This window comes from Podarcis liolepis (genome assembly GCF_965112155.1).
Source record: "Podarcis liolepis genome assembly, chromosome: 2".
NCBI classification, from domain to species: Eukaryota; Metazoa; Chordata; class Lepidosauria; order Squamata; family Lacertidae; genus Podarcis; species Podarcis liolepis.
In genome coordinates this window covers 44,613,207-44,635,912 of record NC_139555.1, presented here as the reverse complement: position 1 = coordinate 44,635,912, position 22,706 = coordinate 44,613,207, and the positions used below count along the sequence as shown (strand labels likewise).

Below are 22,706 nucleotides of genomic sequence, written 5' to 3'. Positions count from 1 at the left end.
CTTTTCTGTACTGGGCATATTCATTTCTGTACCCGTACCTGCAAGTGCGCAAGAGAAAACATTTACCAGCCTTAGATACCATGTTTCACCATGGGCAAAATGGGGACTTATTTTCTTGATGGGAAGCAGTATCTATTTCCATTTGTTTTTTTGGTTAAATACTGAGCTCTTCTACAAGACTTGTTAGAGAACTGTGCAAGAAGAGGTTCTTGTGCTAGACTTCCACATTAGAATACTTCTTTTAAAAATCCATTGTATGCACTGATCCTACAACAGACTGCAAAAAGTGACACCCAATATTGTTTTTGTACTACTTCATTGGTGGTCTGTTCCACTGAATTGGGGAGGGACAGGGACATCCTCTTCCACACAGCTAGAGGGGCCGTGATTATCTTTACAGTGGAAGAAGTATCACATGCAATCAAGTGAGAATCAGCTTGAGCAATGGTGACATTGTAGATATTTATGGGTGATAATATGGCCTAGACTGCTTTAACAAATGCTTCTTCTAATCAGAACAGTGAATCTTCTTCAATGCACTGCTTCCAGTTTAGATTATGCACCACTGAATTCACTAGGATTCATTTCTGAGGACATACGGTTAGGATTGCAGCTTTACATCCCAAAATAAGGAATTCTGTGCTCATGATGCATATTCATATGCCCTGACTAACCTCAGCAAGCGAGGAGTGCATGTTAAATTTTATTCTCTTCCTCCTATATCCTTCAAGTATGTTGGACAGCCTTAACACTTGGGGGAAAGGCTGAGTAGTCATAGCACATCCATACTTGGAGTGAAGACTCTGCTGCTGATGCCATACCTTTAAGCTATGGTAAAGACTTCCACTGGGTATTCCGAGATTCTGATGTTTTGACAGTTGGGCAGCTGTTAAAGAGAGTTCTCAGAGATCCACTCAGAAGGAAGTTCATCCTTTTTTTACAGATCTCATATACCTGGTAATTATTTTAAGACTTTTATCTTCTCCAATAAATTCATGTGAGGTGGTTCTCTTACAATATAGTTACAACCAATGACTACGCTAAGAAAGATCACCTCTGTAAACTAGCTACTTGTAGGGACACCACTGGAGCTTGTTATGCCAGGAGCCAACCTTGCAGGTAAATTTGCCTCTGGGAGGGGGGTACCTTAGTGAGGCTCTAGAAATGGGGAAGGCAATCTGCAGCCCTTGGATTAATTTCACAAAGGTGGAGGAAACCCAGTAAGAAAGAAACTCTTTTAGGTCCATCCCCCCAAAAAATGCTGCTCTTCTGTCCATTTAAATCAGGGATGGGGAAACCTGTGGCCTTTCAGAGGTCACTATGCTCCAACTCCTATGAGTCCCAGGCAGCATAGCCAATGGTTAAGAATGATGGGTGTTGTAGTCTGGCAACATCTGGAAGGACACAGGTCCCCCACCCCTGACTTAAACTGTTTTAGGGTATTGCGATTTATAAAATTAATATTATTATATAGTAGTAAGGTTGAACACAAGGGACGCGCTGTGGGTTAAACCACAGAGCCTAGGACTTGCCGATCAGAAGGTCGGCAGTTTGAATCCCCACGACGGGGTAAGCTGCCATTGCTCAGTCCCAGCTCCTGCCAACCTAGCAGTTTGAAAGCACATCAAAGTGCAAGTAGATAAATAGGTACCGCTCCAGCGGGAAGGTAAACGGCGTTTCCGTGTGCTGCTCTGGTTTGCCAGAAGCTACTTAGTCATGCTGGCCACATGACCCGGAAGCCGTATGCTGGCTCCTTCAGCCAATAAAGCGAGATGAGCGCAGCAATCCCAGAGTCGGCCACGACTGGACCTAATGGTCAGGGGTCCCTTTACCTTTAAGGTTGAACACACCTAGCAATATGCTGATTATTTCTTAAATTAAGCATCTGCTGGTAGGCGGTAAGAAAAAATAAGAATAGAAAGCTTTAGTAAGAATAAAAAGTGAGTTTTTAAATGTTTTAATTTTGTAAACTGTTGCCTTTCCCATGTTGTGAGCCCCAAAATCAGATTTCCTGCAGCCAGGATACTTACTGCCAGTTCCTGCCCACATGTCTCACAGTGACATAACATAGCCATTATGTGCCTTCCACAGGTCAAAGAAAGCAAAGTACTTTTAAATCTCCACTTCCATGCCACCAGATATGGGAGCTGAAGTTTGCAAGACTCTGGAACGTGTCTATAGCTGAATACGATAATAAACCAAGGGTGAGTGGCCATGGAGGTTTGTATCTCATTATCTTGCTGGGTTTGTAAACACGTTACAAGGATGCTTCACTTTTCAGCCTTTCCACCATTCATCTCAACTCTTGGTTCAGCATGACTCTACCCAAAGATGTGCCTTACACTCTGGAAACTAATAACATGTGATTTCAGAAATAATTTGTTTTCATCTGTGTGTATATGGCATTGGAATTGTGGAAAGGCAGACATAAACTTCTAGCTCTGCATTTTATAAGTGACAAGCAATACATTACTCCAGTTTCAGTATAAATGTAAAGTTTGATGTTGCTGTGAACACTAGAAGCACCACCAGATTCTGCGTTCCACTCAGCTGGCACTTTTGTTTACTTGGCAACGAGGTCTTGGATAAGTAAACGCTACTCTCCAGATTCTGATTCTAGAATTCTAGGATTACCATCGTGGCCTGTTCTCTAATTTGTTATATTTTCTTCTCAAGCATGACACCTAGGTAGGCTCTTAAGAAACATGAGAAATTCCCTAAGTGTTGATTGGTGTGCAGTTTTATTCCAAATTGCTCTAGGTTTTACGTGTCTAATCTGCCATAAGCAAGGAAGTAAACTAGAAGGCTGGTCTCAAAATTTGTAATCCCCTGAGCTATTGCATCTCATCCTTCTAATCCCTAATCCCACCCACTTCTGTGAGCCAGGACAACTATCAGTGCCCAAATCCTTCTAGTATTCCTCACCAAGAGAGATATCACACATTCGGTTTCATTCCTCTCAATCTTTCCCCATCCTTGCTTCAGCTATGCAATATCCCACCTGTTCAGGGTCCTCAGTTCCTCGGCAGCTGGAAAGCAGGTGGGAGTTTACCACATGATGGCTGTCCCTTCAGGCAGAGAAGTACGGCATTATGATTCTTCCCTGCAGACTCTTATCCATCACCAGGATCAGCAAACATTATTTCCCCCCTTGTACACCTAAGTCCAGGTTGCTTCCTCCCAGCAGGTACTATCTTCACAAGTAACTTAATACTAGTCCTATTTACTATTATCAGGAACTGTCTGCTTTGCCCTTGCTACAGCTGGCCTAGAAACAAGAATTTAGCAGCATTTGTAGAATGGCATCCTCATTCTGGGGGGAAGCTTTCCTTTCTGCAACCTTTGCTCCTCACATTGAAAGCAAAACGAGGCCTGCCACCAAGAAAAGAAACGTTGGCAAAGGTTGATCAGGGCCAGTGTGTGTGCACGCACATTCATCACGACAGTTTTTTAAATAAAAAATGCAATTATTTCTCAAGTAGCCATATTTCTGCCATTAAATATAAATAAATCAGAGAAGGTGTTGCTTTGGGCAATCGATCTCCCCCCACCTCATTTATTCCATATGTAAAGAAGCAAAAATAGTGATTTGCTGCACAAAATGTATGTGAGGGCAAATCAGTTTGCAAAACTCAGAGTGCTTTATAAACTAGGATAGGATTCACAGCAGAAACACTCTTTCTGTGCTTGGTTTTCAGATACCCAAAACAACCTTGTTAAAATCTTTAGTGGCAGTGAGGTCAAACAGTAACAAATTGAGGTACCAGTCAATGAAGCAACTGCTCACATCATTGTATCAATTGCTGATGAATTCCATCATCTGAGCATGCAAATTATGAATGGGACGGAGAACCTTTTGTTGTCCCTTGTGCCAGTGGCGTAGCTAGGGATTTTGCTGCCCAAGGCAACCACTGAGTTTGCTGCCCCTCTTCTTTGCTTTACTTGCAATACCCCTTTTATGTTTTTTTTTCTCTTGTTTCAACCACATACAAATACTACAAAAAGTCAAAACAGCGCGACATATAGGGAAATAAAACACTGTTTATTTTTTAAGTAAAACCTTAATTCCAACATTTCTAAAATGTTTAGTATGGCAAGATTTCTTAAATACAACATACTCATTGTAGATCTTAGGTAATTCTTAATCAATTTTAATTTAGAAAAACTCCTCTCACAACTAGCAACACTTACAGCAACAGTGAGGAAAATTTGCAACAGTATTACTCTATTTGGAACTAAATTCCCAAGACTGTATTTTAGAATAAACTGCAAAAGTTCAAGGGGTCCGTCACTGACCTTCCACGTCTCTGTTTTGTCTCGTGAGGCAACAAGAGAAACAAAACTCTGAAGTCTTTTTCTCTCAGCGAGGAACTCTTCCCTATTAATGTCATAGTCATGATCATTATTTAGTTGACATTCATATCATTCAAAAAAGTCAATGGAGTAAGAAAGGCATATTTTTCAGCAAGTTCATGAAGCTGTTGAGATCTCTTGATGACTTCCTAGATCACTCTGTTCAGTGAAAGAAACAGTTCTGTCTTCAACTCAGTTTCATATGACAATTTAGCATAATCTTGTGGTTCTTCACCTGCCAACAGTTTCTTCCTTCTACACTGACAATCCATGACTATCCCCAGATCATCACAAATTTATTTTGCGTAAGCTACTGAATTGTTAACTAATTTGTCTCTATTTTCAGTTTAAAATGCTTTTAAAGCCTTGAGCTTCATGCCACGTTGTTGTACTGTATATTCAGTCCTTTGGTTTGGAGGTAGACCTGTGTGTTGTTAGGTTCTAGAAGGATGGATTCCTAAAGGCCAAGAAAGCACAGGAAGGAAAACAATTGAAAAGTATCAGGCAGCATGCCATCATCTGACCTGGTACTTTCTTCTTCACCAGTTGAATGCACTTCTACAGCATTTAGTATTTGTGAGTAGTTCTTTTTTACAACACTCACAGCATCTCCCTGTGCACTCCACTGCGTTTCTACTACACGCATGACACTTTTGACCGGTGACTGAAGTCTTGGTGTGGCTTTGCCTTTTCCTATTTTTGTCTTAGAAGGAGGGGCCATCTCTCTATGGCAGAATACCTGCTTTACATGCAGAAGGACCAAATTTAAATCTGGCATTTTCTCTGGCTTGGAAGCCTCCCACCTAAAACCTGGCACAGCAGCTTTTAAAATGATAAGTGATTACATTGGGCTCAGTGCTTTCACATCCAAGTCCAGCTTTCCCAACATCTGATAACAGATAAATTGCTATTGTTATTACCTGCCCTTGGCCCTAAGGTCCTAGGATGGGTTTCGTGAATTAAAACACTATGTAAAAACAGTTTAAAAGGACCTGTTGCATGGATCGACAGTGCAAACTTAAACCGTGTCTACTCAGAAATAAGTCCTGTTGAATTAAAATGAGGCTTGTTCCCAGGTAAGAAGGACTAGAATTTGCTTCCTTAATACGGCAAGTAAATGTGTTGGGGCCAGCATTACATTCTCCTTTAAATGCAGCTTATCATTATTACGTATTGGGGAAGGGAGGAATCGCGCAAGCCCAGCTGAGCTTTGAACTAGGCCAGTTTTGGAGGGTTGGGGCACGATCCCACTTACAGCGGTGGGAGACGAGCACCCATTACGGCAAGAGCCTCTTCCCTCGGACTACAACCGAGTCGGTCCTACACCCGTTAGTGCCTCCAATGTGATCGGACCCCTTGCCTGGATTAGTTCGCTTTGAATGAAGCTGCGGTTTGGGCGCCTCTTGAAATTGCCCCGCAGGAGAAGCGGACCAGCAGCAGCAGCAGGGCCGAGAGGGCCGGGACAGGGGAGATGGGCTCGGGCGGCGGTAGCCTTGGCGTTGGTTTCAGAGGAAGTCCACGGGCGGACAGACGAATGAATGAATGAGCGAGCGAGCGAGCGGGTCTCCCCCGCGCGAAAAGGAGCGCGGGAAGGCTGCTATACGCAAAGAAGCGATAGGGCTCCGAGGTGTGCGCGCGCGTGCGCAGTGCGGCGCCGGCGTGTAATCTCCCCCTCCTCCTCCTGGGATCTTCCATCCAGAGCAGGATCTGCGGGGGGAGGGAGGGACGGAGGGAGGAGGAGAGAAGCGGCTAAAGGGCGGGGAGATCACCTTCTCGCTCTCCACCAGCTACACCGCGGGGAGCGAGAGGGGGGGGCGGATATGCATCTCACCTCCGCCCTTCCCGCCAGACTCTAAGTTCAACACTGGGGAACTGGCGGCGGCGGGGGGGGGGCGCGCGCAGAGAGATAAGTTTAAATGCTCCCCCTTCTGCCTGGGCTGCAGTATTTTTCCAGCAAGAAATAGCTGGGTGCCGGGTAGGACAAAGGCTGGGGATCCCGGTTTGGAGGGCGAAGAGAGGCAAAAAGGTAAGCGCTGCGTGGGCGGGCGCCGTCTTCGCAGTTTGTGGGGAGTTGCGGACTGCGGGGGGGGAGGAGGAGTGTCGTGCAACTTGCAGTTATGGCTCTTTTTAATTAAAAGTAGCCTGCCTTTAAACAAAGAAGTTGTGCAGTTATGAGTGCTCTAGCAGACCGGGAGTGGGGGTGGCCGAGAGGGAAGAGAGAGAGAGGCTTGTTCCCAAATCTTTGGAGGTAGTCAAGGTAACAGCCTTGGCGAGATCTCTGCAAAGAAGTGATCGCGGCGAGGAGGTAGTAGATCTCTCAGGTACTCTCCCTTCGGATGGGCTGGTGCACATGGAAGCGTCCTTGGCGGCTTTTCTGCAAAAGGAAAGGGCGCGGGGAGGGGGAGGGACCCGTCTTGCAGGTAAGGCAGACCTGTGGCCGCCGAGATTTCTTGGGCGACTGTGGCCGCATGGAAATCTGCAATTGTGGGGACGCTTTAATAAAGTGGGGAGAAAACCCGGGTGTTTGATAGAAGTTCGGTGGACAGAATTGGACCCCGGTAGAAAACGTGGATGTAATTGCCCTTTCCCCTTGCCCTCTCTCTTTGGGCGGGGGGAGGCGAGGAAGGTGAAGGATGTTACAACTAAAAGGTCTCAGCCAAAAGAACTTAGTAACAGCCAGATCCAATGCAGCGACATGTGCCCTGAAGCCTGTTGATTTCCGTAGGATGGGGCTGTTGGGCTACAACGCATAAACAACTTGACTAGGTAGAAAATGTTGGTTAATCTGGTTCACTGTTTATTTCTCCCTACCTAGGTATTGCCTTTCCCCCCAGACCAGGTTTTGGATGGGAAGTCTAAAGATGGAAGAGCCATGGTGGAAAGGAGACCTTGCAGCAGAGATTCATCAGACTTTAAGGCTGAAGGTCAGTTAGCCTCCCTGTCTCTGCACGCTTACCTGCTCTGCCCTTGCTGTGTCTAAAACTTTTTTCCGTGGTGGTTGATTCTTACACTGAAAGACTGCCGTCCTCAATGCACTTTGAATGGGAGCAAGTTAGAAGTACATTGCACCTTACACACTGTAAGGAAATGTGTATAGGTTGCTTTGTATGGAAGAAATATACTGAATAGGTTCCCCACCCCCCTTCTAGAGTCTAGAAGAAAGCAATATGTAATTACTCTGGACTCCATGATGGTGTTGATTCATATCCTGCTGCCATGTAGTGTGCTGTTGGAAAACAAAACAAAAAAAAATCTTAAATTGATACATTCAACCAAATTAATTATCAAGGTGGATGAGAGCCTGTATTGCATGCTAAAAAAGTTGGCTCATTGTCTTCAACTCTCTTGCAAAAGCTGGTAAGAAGTCACTGTAGATTGAAGAGGGAGTGAATAGATAGTTTAAAGCAGGAGACTGAGTGCGCCAGTCCTAAAGGCAGTTATTTGGATGCAAATCTCGTTGGAGTCTATGGGAATTGTTTGCAAGAAAATGTGTGGTTAGGATCAGCAGCTTTTATGGAAAAGAGTGTGGTGAGGGCCATATGAAAGCAACTTTTCACTGGGGACTTGATTAGGACACATTCATGCTAAGAGGGATATGTGTGAAAGGGATATTGCCTTGCAAATGGGTCAGGGAGTTGAGATAAAGCTGACAGTATAGGTTTGTCCTGAATGAGCCCCTTCCCTGAGCGTATTCAGTGATGCACCTTTCTGAGCTCCTAGAGGATGAAATATATACATTTACAAGGAAATGTCTCTCAACTGTGTTAAATTCCTTATTAGTTCTGGTGAAAATCCTTGCTTTAATATTGCGGGTGCTGTGCACCTGTGCTGGTCTGCAGTGGTTACTGCGGTGCTGTTCCTTGCAAGCCTTCTCAGGTTCCTGTCCTCCACTATACCTAGCTTTTTGTCCTGTCCCTCCTCCGTGAGAGATGTTTCCTCTGTCTGGGGGTTTGTTCCCATGTCTTGGCAAAGGCAGTGTTTTTGGAGGGAGGACCTTGAACAGGTGTCAAGCATGACTTGGGAGAAATGTGTCTTACTTAGGTTCATGTTCCTGCTATTTGCAAGTATGGAGGGGGTGTCTGCATGTCGAGTGTTGCGTCTCAAATTAACCAAAAGCCTTGTGGCACTTGAAAGACTTAACAAAATTTATTATGGCGTTAGCTTTTGTCAGCTACAGCCTGCTTCACTAGATGTATGATGCATCATCCTGAGTTGACAGGTGTATATGCACATGGAAAGAAAGGAAGGAAGGAAGGAAGGAAGGAAGGAAGGGGGAGAGAAAGGGGTTAGCCATGAAGTTAGAGGGAAATGGAGATGTTGGAAATACAGGTGGTGATAATTATGTTAAAGTGTGGACATATGTAAAATTTTTAGTGATCTTTCACAAAGCATTGCTGAGGATAACATACACATTCTGGTATGGGTAAGCCTTGAAGCATGAGAGTAATCTAAGAAATTGTCATGGACACAATGGAAGCTCTTTTCACAAAAGGAACACTAGTAATTCTCAGAACCTTCCACCAGCCCACACAAAGCAGGCAATAGCAATAGGCTGCAGGGCATATATTTCTCACCCCCTCTTACACCTTCCTTTGGCTTGTATTTTTCCATTGTTCATTGTGTTCTTTGGTTACAATTGGAATATGTCAAAGTGAATATACTTGCTCAAGGTGAAATTTACACAGGAAAAGTAACTTGAATTGTGTGTTTTCTTTGGAAAGAAAATTATGTATAGCTTTGTCTTTGTGTGTAATTTATATATATAGCTGAGTGAAATGCCACAATAGATGGTTGCCCTGGGTCCTTTTAAATCCTGGGAAACAATGAGCAAATGTCACGATTTCATTATAATTTGATATTATCATTTGGCACACCTGTCCCTTCTCAACAGTAGATAGTTTGGATGGTTTGCCAAGAGCAGGGGTCAGCAACCTTTTTCAGCCATGGGCAGGTCTGCCGTCCCTCAGACCATGTGGTGGGCTGGAGTATATTTTTTGGGGGAAATGAACGAATTCTTGTGCCTCACAAATAACCCAGAGATGCACTTTAAATAAAAGGACGCATTCTACTCATGTAAAAACACGGTGCTTCCTGGACCGGATTGAGAAGGTGATTGGGCCATATCTGCCCACAGGCCTTAGGTTGCCTACCCCTGTCCAGTAGCAACAAAAGCCCTTGAGTGTCTCAGCTAGCCAGAGAAAAATTCTTATCCAAGGGTTGGTTCACTTGTGTTTCCCACATGGCATACACACACGGCAGAGAGCTGCCAGCCCATTGAAAGAGAGTATCCTGCACTAGGAATTGGTACTGTATGTGTATTATAAGACACACACACATTCTAATTTTTAACCTGTACACAACAAAAATACCACTTGTGAATTTGCCCCAAGGCTTGAAGGAGAGAGTTATGTAATACTTGATTGTCTTTAACCTGCTACTTTTTATATATACCATACTTTTCCATGTATGACGAGGTTTTTTTACTCTAAAATAATGTAAAAAACAACAAGTGGGGGTTGTCTTATACATGAATAGTGGGTAGGGGTGACGGGTGATTGGTTGCAGCCACGAGCTGCAGGTTGTCTTTGGTGTGTGATTGGTTGTTGTTTCAAGGGCTGCTTTGGATTGGCTGCCGCCGCGGCACTTGTGCTTGCGATTTCCTTCCGCTGTTGGCGATTGGGCAGCCGCTTGTTGCAGATTTGAGCAATTGTCAGCGAGCGACATGAGCGATTGTAACCGTTGGGTTATTTACTGCACTCCCCCCCCCCCAAAAAAACACAACAACTTTGTGCCATTTTCTTATACACGGGGGCGTGTTATACATGGAAAAATACGGTATATGCAGGATATATCATCTTAGTTTTGTATATGTAACCCTTTCTGACACCAAACAAGAGGATGGAGGCATATGTTACTGGGGGAGAAATCTGTTTGTTTTTCAAAAAACAGTAACAACCACACACTTATTTACAATAATGAATGAGATACAGTAAAACAATGGAGTCCAGCAGCTCTTCTGGATTTTGAAAAAAGAATCCCATCTCCATTATTCTTCAACTCTAGCCTTGTTCAAGCATTAAGTTTCTGTCACATAAGGAGGGCAGTGGTTCTCTTCCCCCCCCCCATGGACCACTTGAAAATTGCTGAAGGCCTCGCTTAATGATATTTCTGTCTGCTGTAGCAATTGTAATGAGCTTAGCTAGGCGCTGGAGGATTTCTAATGGTCTTTTTCTTGCCACTTGTGTTATATATTAATTATATTCCATGGGTTCAAAATGCAATACGAAAATATACAGTGCAAGTAATAAAAGAAGCAAGAAAAATTACAAATTAAAAAAATCCTTATCAGCATTTAATGTGGTGGTTGTGTCATTTCCTGTCTTCAACCCAAATCCATAAATATGGTATGGATCAGCTGAATGAAACTCATTGATTGGAAACAGTTTGTGAACCCCTGGACTTGTGGTCATGGCGCTATGTCCTTCCGCACTGGAGTGGCAAAATGGAGTGGAGTGGCAAAATGTCTGGTTCCTAAATTGCACGAGGAACCTCTGCAAGTACAGTTTTAGGCATGTGTACGGCAGCAGCAACAGACTAGGGGTTGGGGACAGGCAACTCTTCCTCCTGTCATCGCAGGAGGGAGAGGGACTCCACGCCTGTTTCAGGGTCTATCAAGGCATGGCAACAGCCTGGGCTGAGTTTCACAAAACTTTGAAGCGAGTAGGGATTGGTAAGGTTGACATTGGAAATTAATCCTTCAAAAGCCACCAGGTAAGTGGACTGATGACTGGAGACATCAGAAGGCAAACAAAACAATGTTTTCAAGTGGCAGCAGTCTGGGGGATCAAAACTTGTTCATATACACGTGCAATGTGTAGGGCATTCAGTTCATTTGTATGTGCTTTTAAGCCTGCTTTTGTGCCTTATGCTTTATTGTACAGTAAACACAAATCTTTTTCCAGTAACCCACAAGCAGTGTCGGCTTTAAATAACGCAATATATTTATGTAGGATGCCTTCTTTTACCCAAATTACCATGCCCCACTACTGCCCAAGATTTTTCTGAAAAAAAGTTGTACCCAACCCTACTCCACATCGTACAATTTGGAACAAATTGTAGGCCATACACCATTTGACATATGGCTCCTTGCTTGCGTTTGCAAAATTAAGTTCACATCCTCAAATAGAAAGGAACATAAATGGATTGCTGGCTCCCCAAATGTACTGTGCTTCTGAATGTAACTTTAGAGAGGGATCGACTCCTTGGAAATTTTGGAAGTGGGAAAGACAGTATTGTTGCTGTTGTTTAATATTCCAAGCAAATGTTCCAAGACACACTTCTGACTAGAAATATTGCTCTGAAATTGATTCTTAGGCATATTTCACTGTATTTGGCAAAGGATGACGTCCTTCCATGTCAGCTTGTTGTGCAACAAACTTACTCTTGCGCTGCTGGGCTTTTCCTCCTCCCCTTCACTCAGCACCAGATCTCCTCTTGAAGATTTGGCAGCCCTTCAGAGCAGATGTGGGCAGCAGAGGGAGGGAAATCTGTGTTGTGTTCCCTGGCACAGTTGGTGTTGGATAGTGCCTACAGTATTTATTGAGTGTCCAGCAGATGATGTGATGGTGTCCATTCTGCTGAGATGAGAAACCTGTGGCCCTCCTGATGTTGGACTACACATCCCATCATCAGCTCCCATCATCCCTGACTGCTAGTCATGCTGGCTGGGGCTGCTGGGAGTTGGTTGTCCAACATAATCTGGAGGACTTCCCCAGCCCTGTCCTACTGGCTTCACATGACATTGGTTCTCATTTAGAAATTCCAAAGGTGTGTGAAGGAGTGATGGCAGAATGATGCCCAGTCCTGTACCAAATGGCGTGTCAGTACAGGTGGCGGCCATTTTGTGTGCGTTCAGTTGATGTGTGATCTCGGATGCACAGGTCATTTTGGAAAGAGAATGTATGCACATGGCTTCTATGTTGTGGTGCATTGTCGGCCTACTTACCTAAGCTGCTTACAAAGCCATCAGGTGCAGCATGCCTCTTGTTGAATCTACTGTAATTATACTCTTATACGGTAAATATTTATTGTAAATGAAGAGTTGTGTCCATGGGGTGGGGTGTAAAGGTGGTGTTTTGAGAGCTGTACAGTGAGCATTGTAGAATTCCTTGCTAGCTAGAAGACGGGGTGCTTTGGTTTTAGGCAACTTTTCTGGAAAGCTGGATCTCCATCCCTGCCTGGGATGTTTTTAAAACCTTCATCTGGAATCTGCTGAGGTCAAATGAGATGTTGCCTCTTGGAACAAGACATCTAATAATTGTTATGTTAGCTTGTGAATGGGCCTTGTGTCTAAACAGACAGATAAGCATGTTTGCCTGAGGAAATGGGTCCTCTTCACCTTCACATAAATATTTACAGTGCCGTACTTTTATGCAAGAGGTCTTATCTTGCAGTTGGTTAAGAAGTAATTCATGAACTGGCTTAACCTTTTAAAAACTAATTTCATCCCATTTTCATACTTTTAATACAGTGGACCTGTAAGTGGGCTTCAACTTTAAACTTCTTGTCTGGGCTGCAATTTCATTTTATGCAGTTTGATTAAATAGTGCCCAAAAATGACTATGTAAGTCATTGAAAAGTTATTGACTTGTTCTGAACCCGTAAATGGGTGATTTCTAAATTCTTTACTTGGGAGAGCCAACAATGGAAGATAAACTTTTCTTTTGAATTTGCCTTTGGACTCCAACCTTCTGCTGAATTTGCCTCTAGGCCAAACAAGACCTGAAGCCAACTCCTTGAGTGCCTAAATTAACATGTCTTAAGTTTTCTAGTGTAAGTAGCAGCTGTTGGGGCCCTTAGCAGGATTGAGATGTTTAATCCAAAACACACACACACAGGGGGGGGGTCGCTTTTCCCAGGTCTAATAGGTGTGACACAGTTGTTAATGAAAAATTAATTGTACACCTGTATGATTGGTTTTAACTATGCTTTGAATATTGTATTTTTTGTATTTTATCTTTGTATTGAACACTGCTTTGGTGACCTCAGGCTGTCAAGCAGTTTATACAGTTGTACAATAAATAAAATAATAGCTCCCCTTAAAAACTAACAATTATTGTGGCAGTCCATGAAAGGTTATACCATCATAAATGCGTTGGTCTTCAATGGGCGCAGCAGTCTGTTTGTTTCTTTATAAATAATGTTGGTTCCTGGTCTTGAACCCTGTGGGAGGAGATTTCTAGCTGATGGTGGATTGTTGTTGTTGTTTAGTGTGGCTCTCCCCCTGCCCATTGCCTGATTCTCAGGAGTATGAATAGTTGTCGCAAGTTGCATTGTCTTTCAAAAACAGGTTGGATATTCATCCAGAACAAGAGCTGGGTTGCTTTTTATTGCGTTAGTTGCTAAGCACTTGCCAGAACAGGTGGTGGATGGTGATCTGTGGATTTTGGCTTCTGAAATGGATATTCATGTTAATACCCCTTCTCTCTCGCTCTCTCTGTCTCTCTTTCTTTCCTCCCCCTCCTTTGTGTTGCCGTAGGAGCTGAAGCTGCCTGTGTACAAGGCCCATTCTCCGCAAATCGGGATGCGGCGCTATTTTGCTGACCTCTTGGCCATCCTCAGCAGCCGCTGCCAGCTCTGCCCCACAGCCCGACACCTTGCTGTGTACTTGCTGGATCTCTTTATGGACCGCTATGATGTTGCTGTCAAACAGCTCTATGTCATCTCGATTGCCTGCCTCCTACTTGCAAGTGAGTAAGCTTGCCTGTTAATGCACACATCCTATTGCGGTTATTACTTATCCGTGGGGGGAACAAGTAAGCTGTTTATCGGTTAATTGCCCTAAGCTGATGAAAACATTTTTACTTCAATTCATTAATTTTAGGTTGTTTATTTTGAGCAGGTACCATCTAAAGCATTTTTGAAACCATGGAACAGGAAAAGACTATTGGTCCCTTCCCAGAGGAGTATGATATAGTTGACTATTGCTCTTTGCAGTTTCTGTTGCTTTTAGAACAGAGTATCAACAACTTTGCCTAGAATTTCCTGCAGCGATGTACTTCTTTTTTGCTCGTATGGGGAGGAGCCTTAAGTTTCAAGCTGTGCTTAAGGGAAAAGGGATTCTCAGCTGTTACAGAGAGTAACAGGTTCATTTTTATGCCCTTTAAATGAGGCCATGGGTGATGCTTTTCCTTCAGATCACCCCTTGCATTACTGTATTATTCAGAGCCTGTGGGGCCCATCACATTAACATTTAAACATTACTCGATAATTGTGGATTGAGCCCATGGAAAGGGGTTCCTGTTACATTTAGAGGGCACCTTTGACCCCTGCCATATTATATTCATGGAGAGCAGATACTGTGCAGGTTCATTCTCAAACTGCAGCCCTTTCTATGTACAGTGGTGCCCTGCAAGACGAATGCCTCGCAAGACGAAAAACTCACTAGACGAAAGGGTTTTGCAGTTTTTGAGCTGCTTCGCAAGACGAATTTCCCTATGGGCTTGCTTCGCAAGACGAAAACGTATTGCGTTTTTTGCAAGTTTGTTTCCTTTTTCTTAACACCGTTAATACAGTTGCGACTTGACTTCGAGGAGCAACTCATAGAACGCGGTGTGGTAGCCTTTTTTGAGGTTTTTGGTGATTTTTGAAGCTTTCCCAAAACTATTCCGACACCGTGCTTCGCAAGACGAAAAATTCGCTAGACGAAAAAACTCACGGAACGAATTAATTTCGTCTTGCGAGGCACCACTGTACTTACCTAGTGATCCATCCTGAGCTATATCCTCCTAGAATCCCTTTAGTTTTTGGCCACTTTAGAAAAACATAGTTGTCAGCCTTGCAGAGAGACACGTGTCCTAATAACCCAAAGCTTTATACAAGGGAGGAAATGCAGGTGGGTAACTTTGGAACCAACCCTTAGAGTAGCCTTCCACGATGTGGTGCCCTGTGCATGGTCCTCTCTGACCACTGGCCATGCTAGTTGAGGCTGATGGTGGATTGGTGTCCAACTTTGACAGAGGTCCAAGAGCAAGTTAGAGAAGGCTTGTTTAGAGCCTCTCAAGTCTCTTTTTAAAGATAGACAGGATCTACTTTTTGCCAACCTCATGCTTGCATAGCTTGTCCTTTTAGCATGTTGTATATATGACCTTGAGCCAGACATCCTGGAGAGTGAAGTCAAATGGGCCTTAGAAAGCACTGCTAATAACAAGGCCAGTGGAAGTGATGATATTCCAGCTGAACTATTTAAAATTTTAAATGATGATGCTGTCAAGGTGCTACACTCAATATGCCAGCAAATTTGGAAAACTCAGCAGTGGCCAGAGGATTGGAGAAGATCAATCTACATCCCAATCCCAAAGAAGGGCAGTGCCAAAGAATGCTCCAACTGCCACACAATTGCACTCATTTCACACACTAGCAAGGTTATGCTTAAAATTCTACAAGGCAGGCTTAAGCAGTATGTGGACTGAGAACTCCCAGAAGTGCAAGCTGGATTTCGAAGGGGTTGAGGAACCAGAGATCAAATTGCAAACATGCGCTGGATTATGGAGAAAGCTAGAGAGTTCCAGAAAGACATCTACTTCTGCTTCATTGACTATGCAAAAGCCTTTGACTGTGTCGATCACAGCAAACTGTGGCAAGTTCTTAAAGAAATGGGAGTGCCTGATCACCTCATCTGTCTCCTGAGAAATCTCTATGTGGGACAAGAAGCTACAGTTAGAACTGGATATGGAACAACTGATTGGTTCAAAAATGGGAAAGGAGTACGGCAAGGCTGTATATTGTCTCCCTGCTTATTTAACTTATATGCAGAATTCATCATGCGAAAGGCTGAGCTGGATGAATCCCAAGCCGCAATTAAGATCGCCGGAAGAAATATCAACCACCTCAGATATGCAGATGACACAACCTTGATGGCAGAAAGTGAAGAGGAATTAAAGAACCTTTTAATGAGGGTCCTTGATGAGGGTGGCCACAGTGTTTTCAGAAGCATCCAGATTCCAAGGGAGCAATCTAGAAAGGAGATAAGGAAGTGGTTGTAAAACTACAAAAGCAGCAGAAGCTGTTCAGTGTCTTACGGCTGCTACCCTTCCTCAGTCCATTGTGTGGCCTTTGTATTCCACTCTGGCAAAAAGGCGGGGCAAGGGAGAAAACTTTTCTACTGCATGTTATCTTAAATCCTGCTAGGCTGGAAAAATATTGATGGCAAATAAAAGAAACTAGTCAGACTGGAGGGAAAAGGATTCTTGGAATTTGTTAAAGTAGAGACTGGACTGGGTTCTTCCAAGGCCTATAAATTTAAATATTGAGCAGTGCCTGTTGGAAGGGTTGGGATAGTTGTTTAAATCGCACTTTCCTATTAGTAATAGTTGACATAAAATAAAAGTGTATAATCAGATAACCGGATTGAAGATAATGTGTATTTTCCTCCTTTTTCTTTGAAGTGTGGGCCAACATTTTTCCATATGTGCTGGTCTTGGTTATGTACTATATTTCATCTTTATGTAAAATAATACATTGCTTTCACACATTGTGAGCAGCTCTAGTTTTCTTCCATGTTGACTCATCAGTGAAAGTGGACTGCATGCTTTTCCAAAGCTCCCATAATTTTATACTCTGTACTATTTGTGTTTGACTAGAGCAGGCATAGGCAAACTCGTCCCTCCAGATGTTTTTGGACTACAGTTCCCATCATCCCTAGCTTACAGGACCAGTGGTCAGGGATGATGGGAGTTGTAGTCCCAAAACATCTGGAGGGCCGAGTTTGCCTATGCCTGGACTAGGGTTTATCTCATGTGGTGGCAACGACTGGCTGGTGAATCTCTGAATTCTGGGTTTTTCAGCATTGGCTTCTAGCTGAGTTCAGGAGAATCTAGATGGAGAGAATGCCTTGATCTCAAGTGGCTTGTTCTTTCTTTCCAATAGGCAAGTTTGAAGAGAAGGAGGACAAGGTGCCCAAACTGGACCAGCTGAACAGCTTTGCTTACATGTGTAGCCTTAACCTGGCGCTAACCAAGAAAGACCTGCTGAAGATGGAACTTCTGCTCCTGGAAACTTTTAACTGGAATCTCTGTCTGCCAACCCCGGCGCATTACATCGATTACTACCTCTTTGCCTCCGTTAGCGAGAGCGATCTGCACAATGGCTGGCCTATCACGTCCGTGACCAAAGTCAGAGCTTTCATGGAGAAATATTCTCACTATTTCCTAGAAGTCTCGCTGCAAGGTAATTTCTTGGTCCAGAAGCCCAAAACACATGTCTGCCTTGCAGTAGCCTTTATCAGGATTATAGCAGTCCTCGGATATGGAGAAACATTGTGTTTAATGCAAATGCCACCAAAATATTTGCCTCACCTTAGAAAAGGCATGAAATCAAAGCTCAGGCTTTGGCAAAGGGAATTCTTGCTCTTTGAGGCCTTGTTTTGGGGTTAGGCATACTCTGGACCAAGCTAACCCACAGCTTGTTTTAATATATGGGGGCTGGGTAGAGGCTGTCACAAGTAGAATTCCACTCTCAGGATTCTCCTGTTGAAGGAAAGGTGGAAATGTGATTTTCATCCATTTTCCCTTTACCCCGCAGCTCTATAGGAGTTGGTTGTTGTCTTTTTGTGGAAGAAGTGTGATTTCAACCCTATGTTTGCCACTGCTTACCTCAGAGCAAAGACGCCAACCTTTGCTTCTTGAACTTGGGATGGTAAGCTTTTGCCACCCCACGAGGAAGAAGCAAGTTTGAGAACCACTAAAAGCCACATTTCCTCAATTTTGCCCCTAAGCCAGTGCAAAATATAAAAACGAAATATGCAATATTTGGATCTTAAAGCCAGGCAGTACTTGGCATGTAGTACTGCATGTTTGTCTGGAAGTAAAGCCCACGGAGTTTAATGGCGTTTTCTTTCCAGTATGATTGCAGTCTTAAACGGTCTATAAAGTCTGAGATCAGATGGCAACAATCTGTCAGATGCTGGGTTAAGAGCGCCCTTCGAAGCCTGAGTTACTGCCCATAATAAAAGTTTCACTGTGCACACAAAGAGACTACAGTAGATTTAGTGGCATTGCTTGCAAGAAATGCTGACCTAAGTTGACTTGCTCTCTCTTGAGCCAAAGCCGTCATTGTGGTGTCTTAGTCTCCAGCCAGAAGTCTTATACATCACATTAGCCTGCTGCCAGACTTGCTGGAAGAAGTTGACAAAGTCTTGCCATTTATGGATGGAGGGGCTTGGGCCTAATTTTGAAATTCCTTTTCTTCCAGATCATGCTTTTCTCTCATTTCGGCCTTCTCTGGTTGCTGCTGCTTGTGTGGGAGCCTCGCGCATCTGTCTTGAGGTTTCTCCTTCTTGGACTGCACAGCTCCAGCTGTTAACTTGTTATTCCTGGGAGCATCTTGCTCCATGTATCGAACTCATGCTTATGTAAGTTTTGAATAAAAACAGCCACCTGATGAACATTGTTTTATTTATGTGTTAGTTTTTTCAGGTGACTAATACATCAAATTATCTATGCGGACAGAATTTCAAACATTAACATCTACCTGGTGTGACTCTTGACACCATGTTGATTGCAAACATGTAGCGTCCCCAGTGCCCTAGCTATTTACAGTTGACATAGCTGCCTGCCTTATTAATAATACTCATGCAAAGATCCAAAAAGCCTCAGTGGTAGAGCTGGTAAGCCCACTGGGAAACCTTGTTCCCTTTCTGTACAGATGAGCGCAGTTATTTATGACATGGCTAAATTTGGTGGCCCATTCCTTTTCTTTAAAAGGTCTGGTACACACATCCAGACCCTGGTCTACAAATTTCTCATTGCTGGTCTAGGACATAAGATGGCAAATGGTATTTTGGTGTCTGTAACTTTATTGTAAATACTATAATTTTCAGTGCGGCTTTTGTAAACATGATTCTAAAACATTCCATGCCTGCCAAATGGCCTGGCGCATTCCCAGACATAGGTGTAGAGCAGTGTTTCCCAAACTTGGGTCTCCAGCTGTTTTTGAACTACAACTCCCATCATTCCTGACAACTGGTCCTGCTAGCTAGGGATGATGGGAGTTGTAGTCCCCCAAAACCCCCAGCAATTGCTAGTTACTTACCTGTGACATTTTATTTTTCTGTTTCAAAACCCTGGCCTTTAAGCTTGTGTGTGATTTTATTTTTATCTAACAGAGCTCATGATAAGGACATCAAAGAAGCCAACAAGGAAAAGGACCGTGTGAAGCTGTTGCAGCAGCAGCAGCAAGTTGTGGAAAGCCTCACCCTTCAAACCCCGACTCAAGTTCTCTTTCAGCAATCGCGTTATCATCCCCTGGCTCAGCATTCGGCTGTCGTTCCGCAGTTCCACTCCCCAATACAGGATCTGTGCTCGGCTTACCGGGACTCTTTACAAGCTCCTCGACTGAGTGGCCTTGCCTCGGGCCACCATAGCGATTCCCTGCATTCCTACTCCACCCTGCAGGCCAGCTTTCAGCCTGTTTTGCAAACAGTGTCCATTCAAGGGCCTATCACCATGCAGGTAGCCATTTCAACGGAGCCCAGGCACTGCCTCGCTCTGACCTATGGCAGTAGCTATTTTAGCGGGCATCATTCTTACACAACAGGTTGTTTTGATGGATGAGCACCTGCAGAGGAAGGGGGTGAGACAGGACCAGTACGTCTTGGAAGGAAAACATTGGTGATATGTAAACTGAATTGCACCTGCCACCATAGAAAGGAGCTCAATGGAGCAACTACTTGCCAATAGCTTGGACAAAAACAAATCCCTCCTTGATTTTTTCTTTTTTCTTTTTAACATTTAAAACATGGGTGCCTTTCCTGCAGAAGCAAGATTTTTCTGAGAAGAAATGCAAAAATATACCTCGAAATTCATGATGCTACTTTTGCAAGAGTGACTTACTGAAATTGGGGTGCCTCCATAGAAGGGGTGCCAACGAACTTGAAATAAATAACACTGTAATTAAAAACAGTACTCTGAAAAGCAGAAACCTGGAGAAACTTCTGGCCATCAGATATACTTGTATGATGGCTCTCCCGTGAACACAGCTCATAACACTGGAGCCTTTTGTTGACACTAACAAGGCTTATATTTCCTTGATACCTCTGAAACTGTCACTGGAATTTTTTAAATGAATGTTCCTTGCTGTGCTTTGACTGGAATTTTCACAGAACAAGACTTTAAACTTGGAACACAAGTCAAACCACTTTTGCCTTAATTTGTCTGGTGAGGCATCAGTAGACAAAACACCACTTGGGCCTCAAGTTTGTCGTATTTTTCTTAAAATGTAATCTTAACTTTACCTCTAAAATATTTAAGATGCTGCTGCCTTAAGTAACTAAAAGATCATTTTGTGGGAAAACATGGTTTACAACTTATGTCAGGGATTAATGTTTACTTGAAAACAATTCATTGTCAAAATGTTCTTAATATTGCAGGAATCGCTGCCTTTTAGTGTGGTATGTTTGGTCTTGCCGTTTGAGTTAATTATCTAAATATGGACAAATGTGTGTGGAAGGAGTTGATTTTCTTTTTAAAGGGATCCATGAGTAAGGGAACCTGAGGTAACCTTGGAAACTGGTCAGTCTTAAAAGCTGCAGTCCTTGAACCAGAGTTGAGGCTGTTCGTTTACAGCCTGCGAAGACATTAAGCTACCGTTTACTTTAAGCAAAGGCCTACTGATAATTTTTTAAAAATCACAATGTCACTTAATAGAGACACCGTTTTAGCTCTTGTACATACAAAGGCTTATTCTCTCTCCCCCTCTCTTCCCCCATTACTTGAGAGTGGAGCCACACGTGGTGGAGAAAGCAAAGGATTCTGAAGCCTGTGTTTTACTGTGTAAACCAAATCCTGAGCTGTAAGTGAGGCACTTGCGGGGACATAAAACAGCGAGCTGCTGCTTACCCCACCTACCAGTTCCCCCATGCAAATGCTACTCCGAAGCCATTTAAATTTCTTCCCCATTTCCTAAGAGGTACCAAAATCAAAAGTGAAGCCTGTCTGATGGGAAAACAGCTGATGTCGAGGCAGGTGTAGAGGGAACACTCAATTGATATGTGACAAGTACTCAACCCAGCCACTTAGATTTTATTCCTGTTCCCACACTCCACATTTGCAGTACCTCTGCAAATGCAGATTTGGGAACGGAGGGTTTGCCAGATTAACATGATGTTTTGCCTTAAGTCCCATTGATTCATTGCAGTTTAGTTCCACTTAGCTGTACTTCAGGATCATGAACTTAACTATACTGGTGCGATTAAGCTTCCTGCAGGATTTCTGTGGGTTTGGTTTTTCGAAGATTCCTGGTAGAATATGAAGTGCTCACTTGATATTCAGCTGTTTGTCCTGTTAGTCACTGAAAGCCAGTATTGTTTGTGAAAAGGGTTCTCAGGATTGCAATACAGACTATGTGCAATATATTGCTTTTATTCTGTCTAGAGTCCAGTGTGTGTGTGTGTGTGTGTGTGTGTGTGTGTGTGTGCTATGGTAGGATGTTCGTCATTCTGCTTTTTAAGTTATATAATTTTTAGAAAAATAGTTCGTGAGAGGGTTGAGTTGGATTTTAGAGTGCAGAATTGTGTTTCCCCTTTTCAGAGGAAGTATGTTGGTTGGGGACTGATGTCTCTAAAGTATACTGTAGTCTGGGCATGTCACACTTTAAGCAAAATGAAAGTAGATGTTGTGTTCCCTTTTTGTTACAGATTTAAATGAAAAGTGTTTATGCAAAAAATTAGAATAGTATCCGGAAGTTTTCTTTTTGTATTTATATACGACTTGGTATCTACAATATTTTGTGTGTTGTAAGCAAATTTTAACCACCTAATTGTGTAAATACTACTGAGGGAGCTCTGGTTGTAGAATCCAATGTGTTCATTTTATTAGCCTTGCAGAGAAGCCTCCCCCGCCCCCATTTGACATTTGTAAGTATCTCCATCTTACAGTAGGTTATTCAATAAACACAGTGCGAAATACTGATGTGCGTGTCCGCTTCTTGTATACTCCTATGAAGAAGGGTCTACCCACACTATTTGTGCCCTCGGGTCATTCGTTTTACTAATGGAACTGTGAAATACTTCAATAATCATTAAAGTTCTTCTCAGTATTTGCAGGTGAACGTGATGTTTTCCTAGTATATGATGCTTTACTATTTCATTGGCTCTTAATATGCTTAGAACTGCAGCAGTGGATCACACACATTTATCCTAACTCGTTTCAGCCTCCCGTTAGCTCAGCATTGCAGTTAGATCTAGAGTTGCCGGACTTCATTCAAGTCATTTATGAAAGAAGTAACAAGGAAATGGGACTTGCTGCAATATGGTACAAGGCTTTGGAAGAAAAACCTCAGGAAACCATGTCTGCCGC

General features: G+C 43.3%; 1 protein-coding gene across 1 annotated transcript; it reads left to right on the top strand.

Moving 5' to 3' along the window:
- The first annotated feature begins 913 nt into the window (after window positions 1-913).
- CCNJL (cyclin J like) lies at window positions 914-22,315 on the top strand. Its single transcript, XM_083481225.1, is given in 8 exon segments — window positions 914-1,119; window positions 2,092-2,204; window positions 7,169-7,180; window positions 7,182-7,277; window positions 13,892-14,102; window positions 17,281-17,580; window positions 18,604-18,763; window positions 19,517-22,315. Coding segments are annotated over 8 exon segments (1,362 nt in total). The 5' UTR covers window positions 914-1,097; the 3' UTR covers window positions 19,965-22,315.
- The last annotated feature ends 391 nt before the right edge of the window (window positions 22,316-22,706 follow it).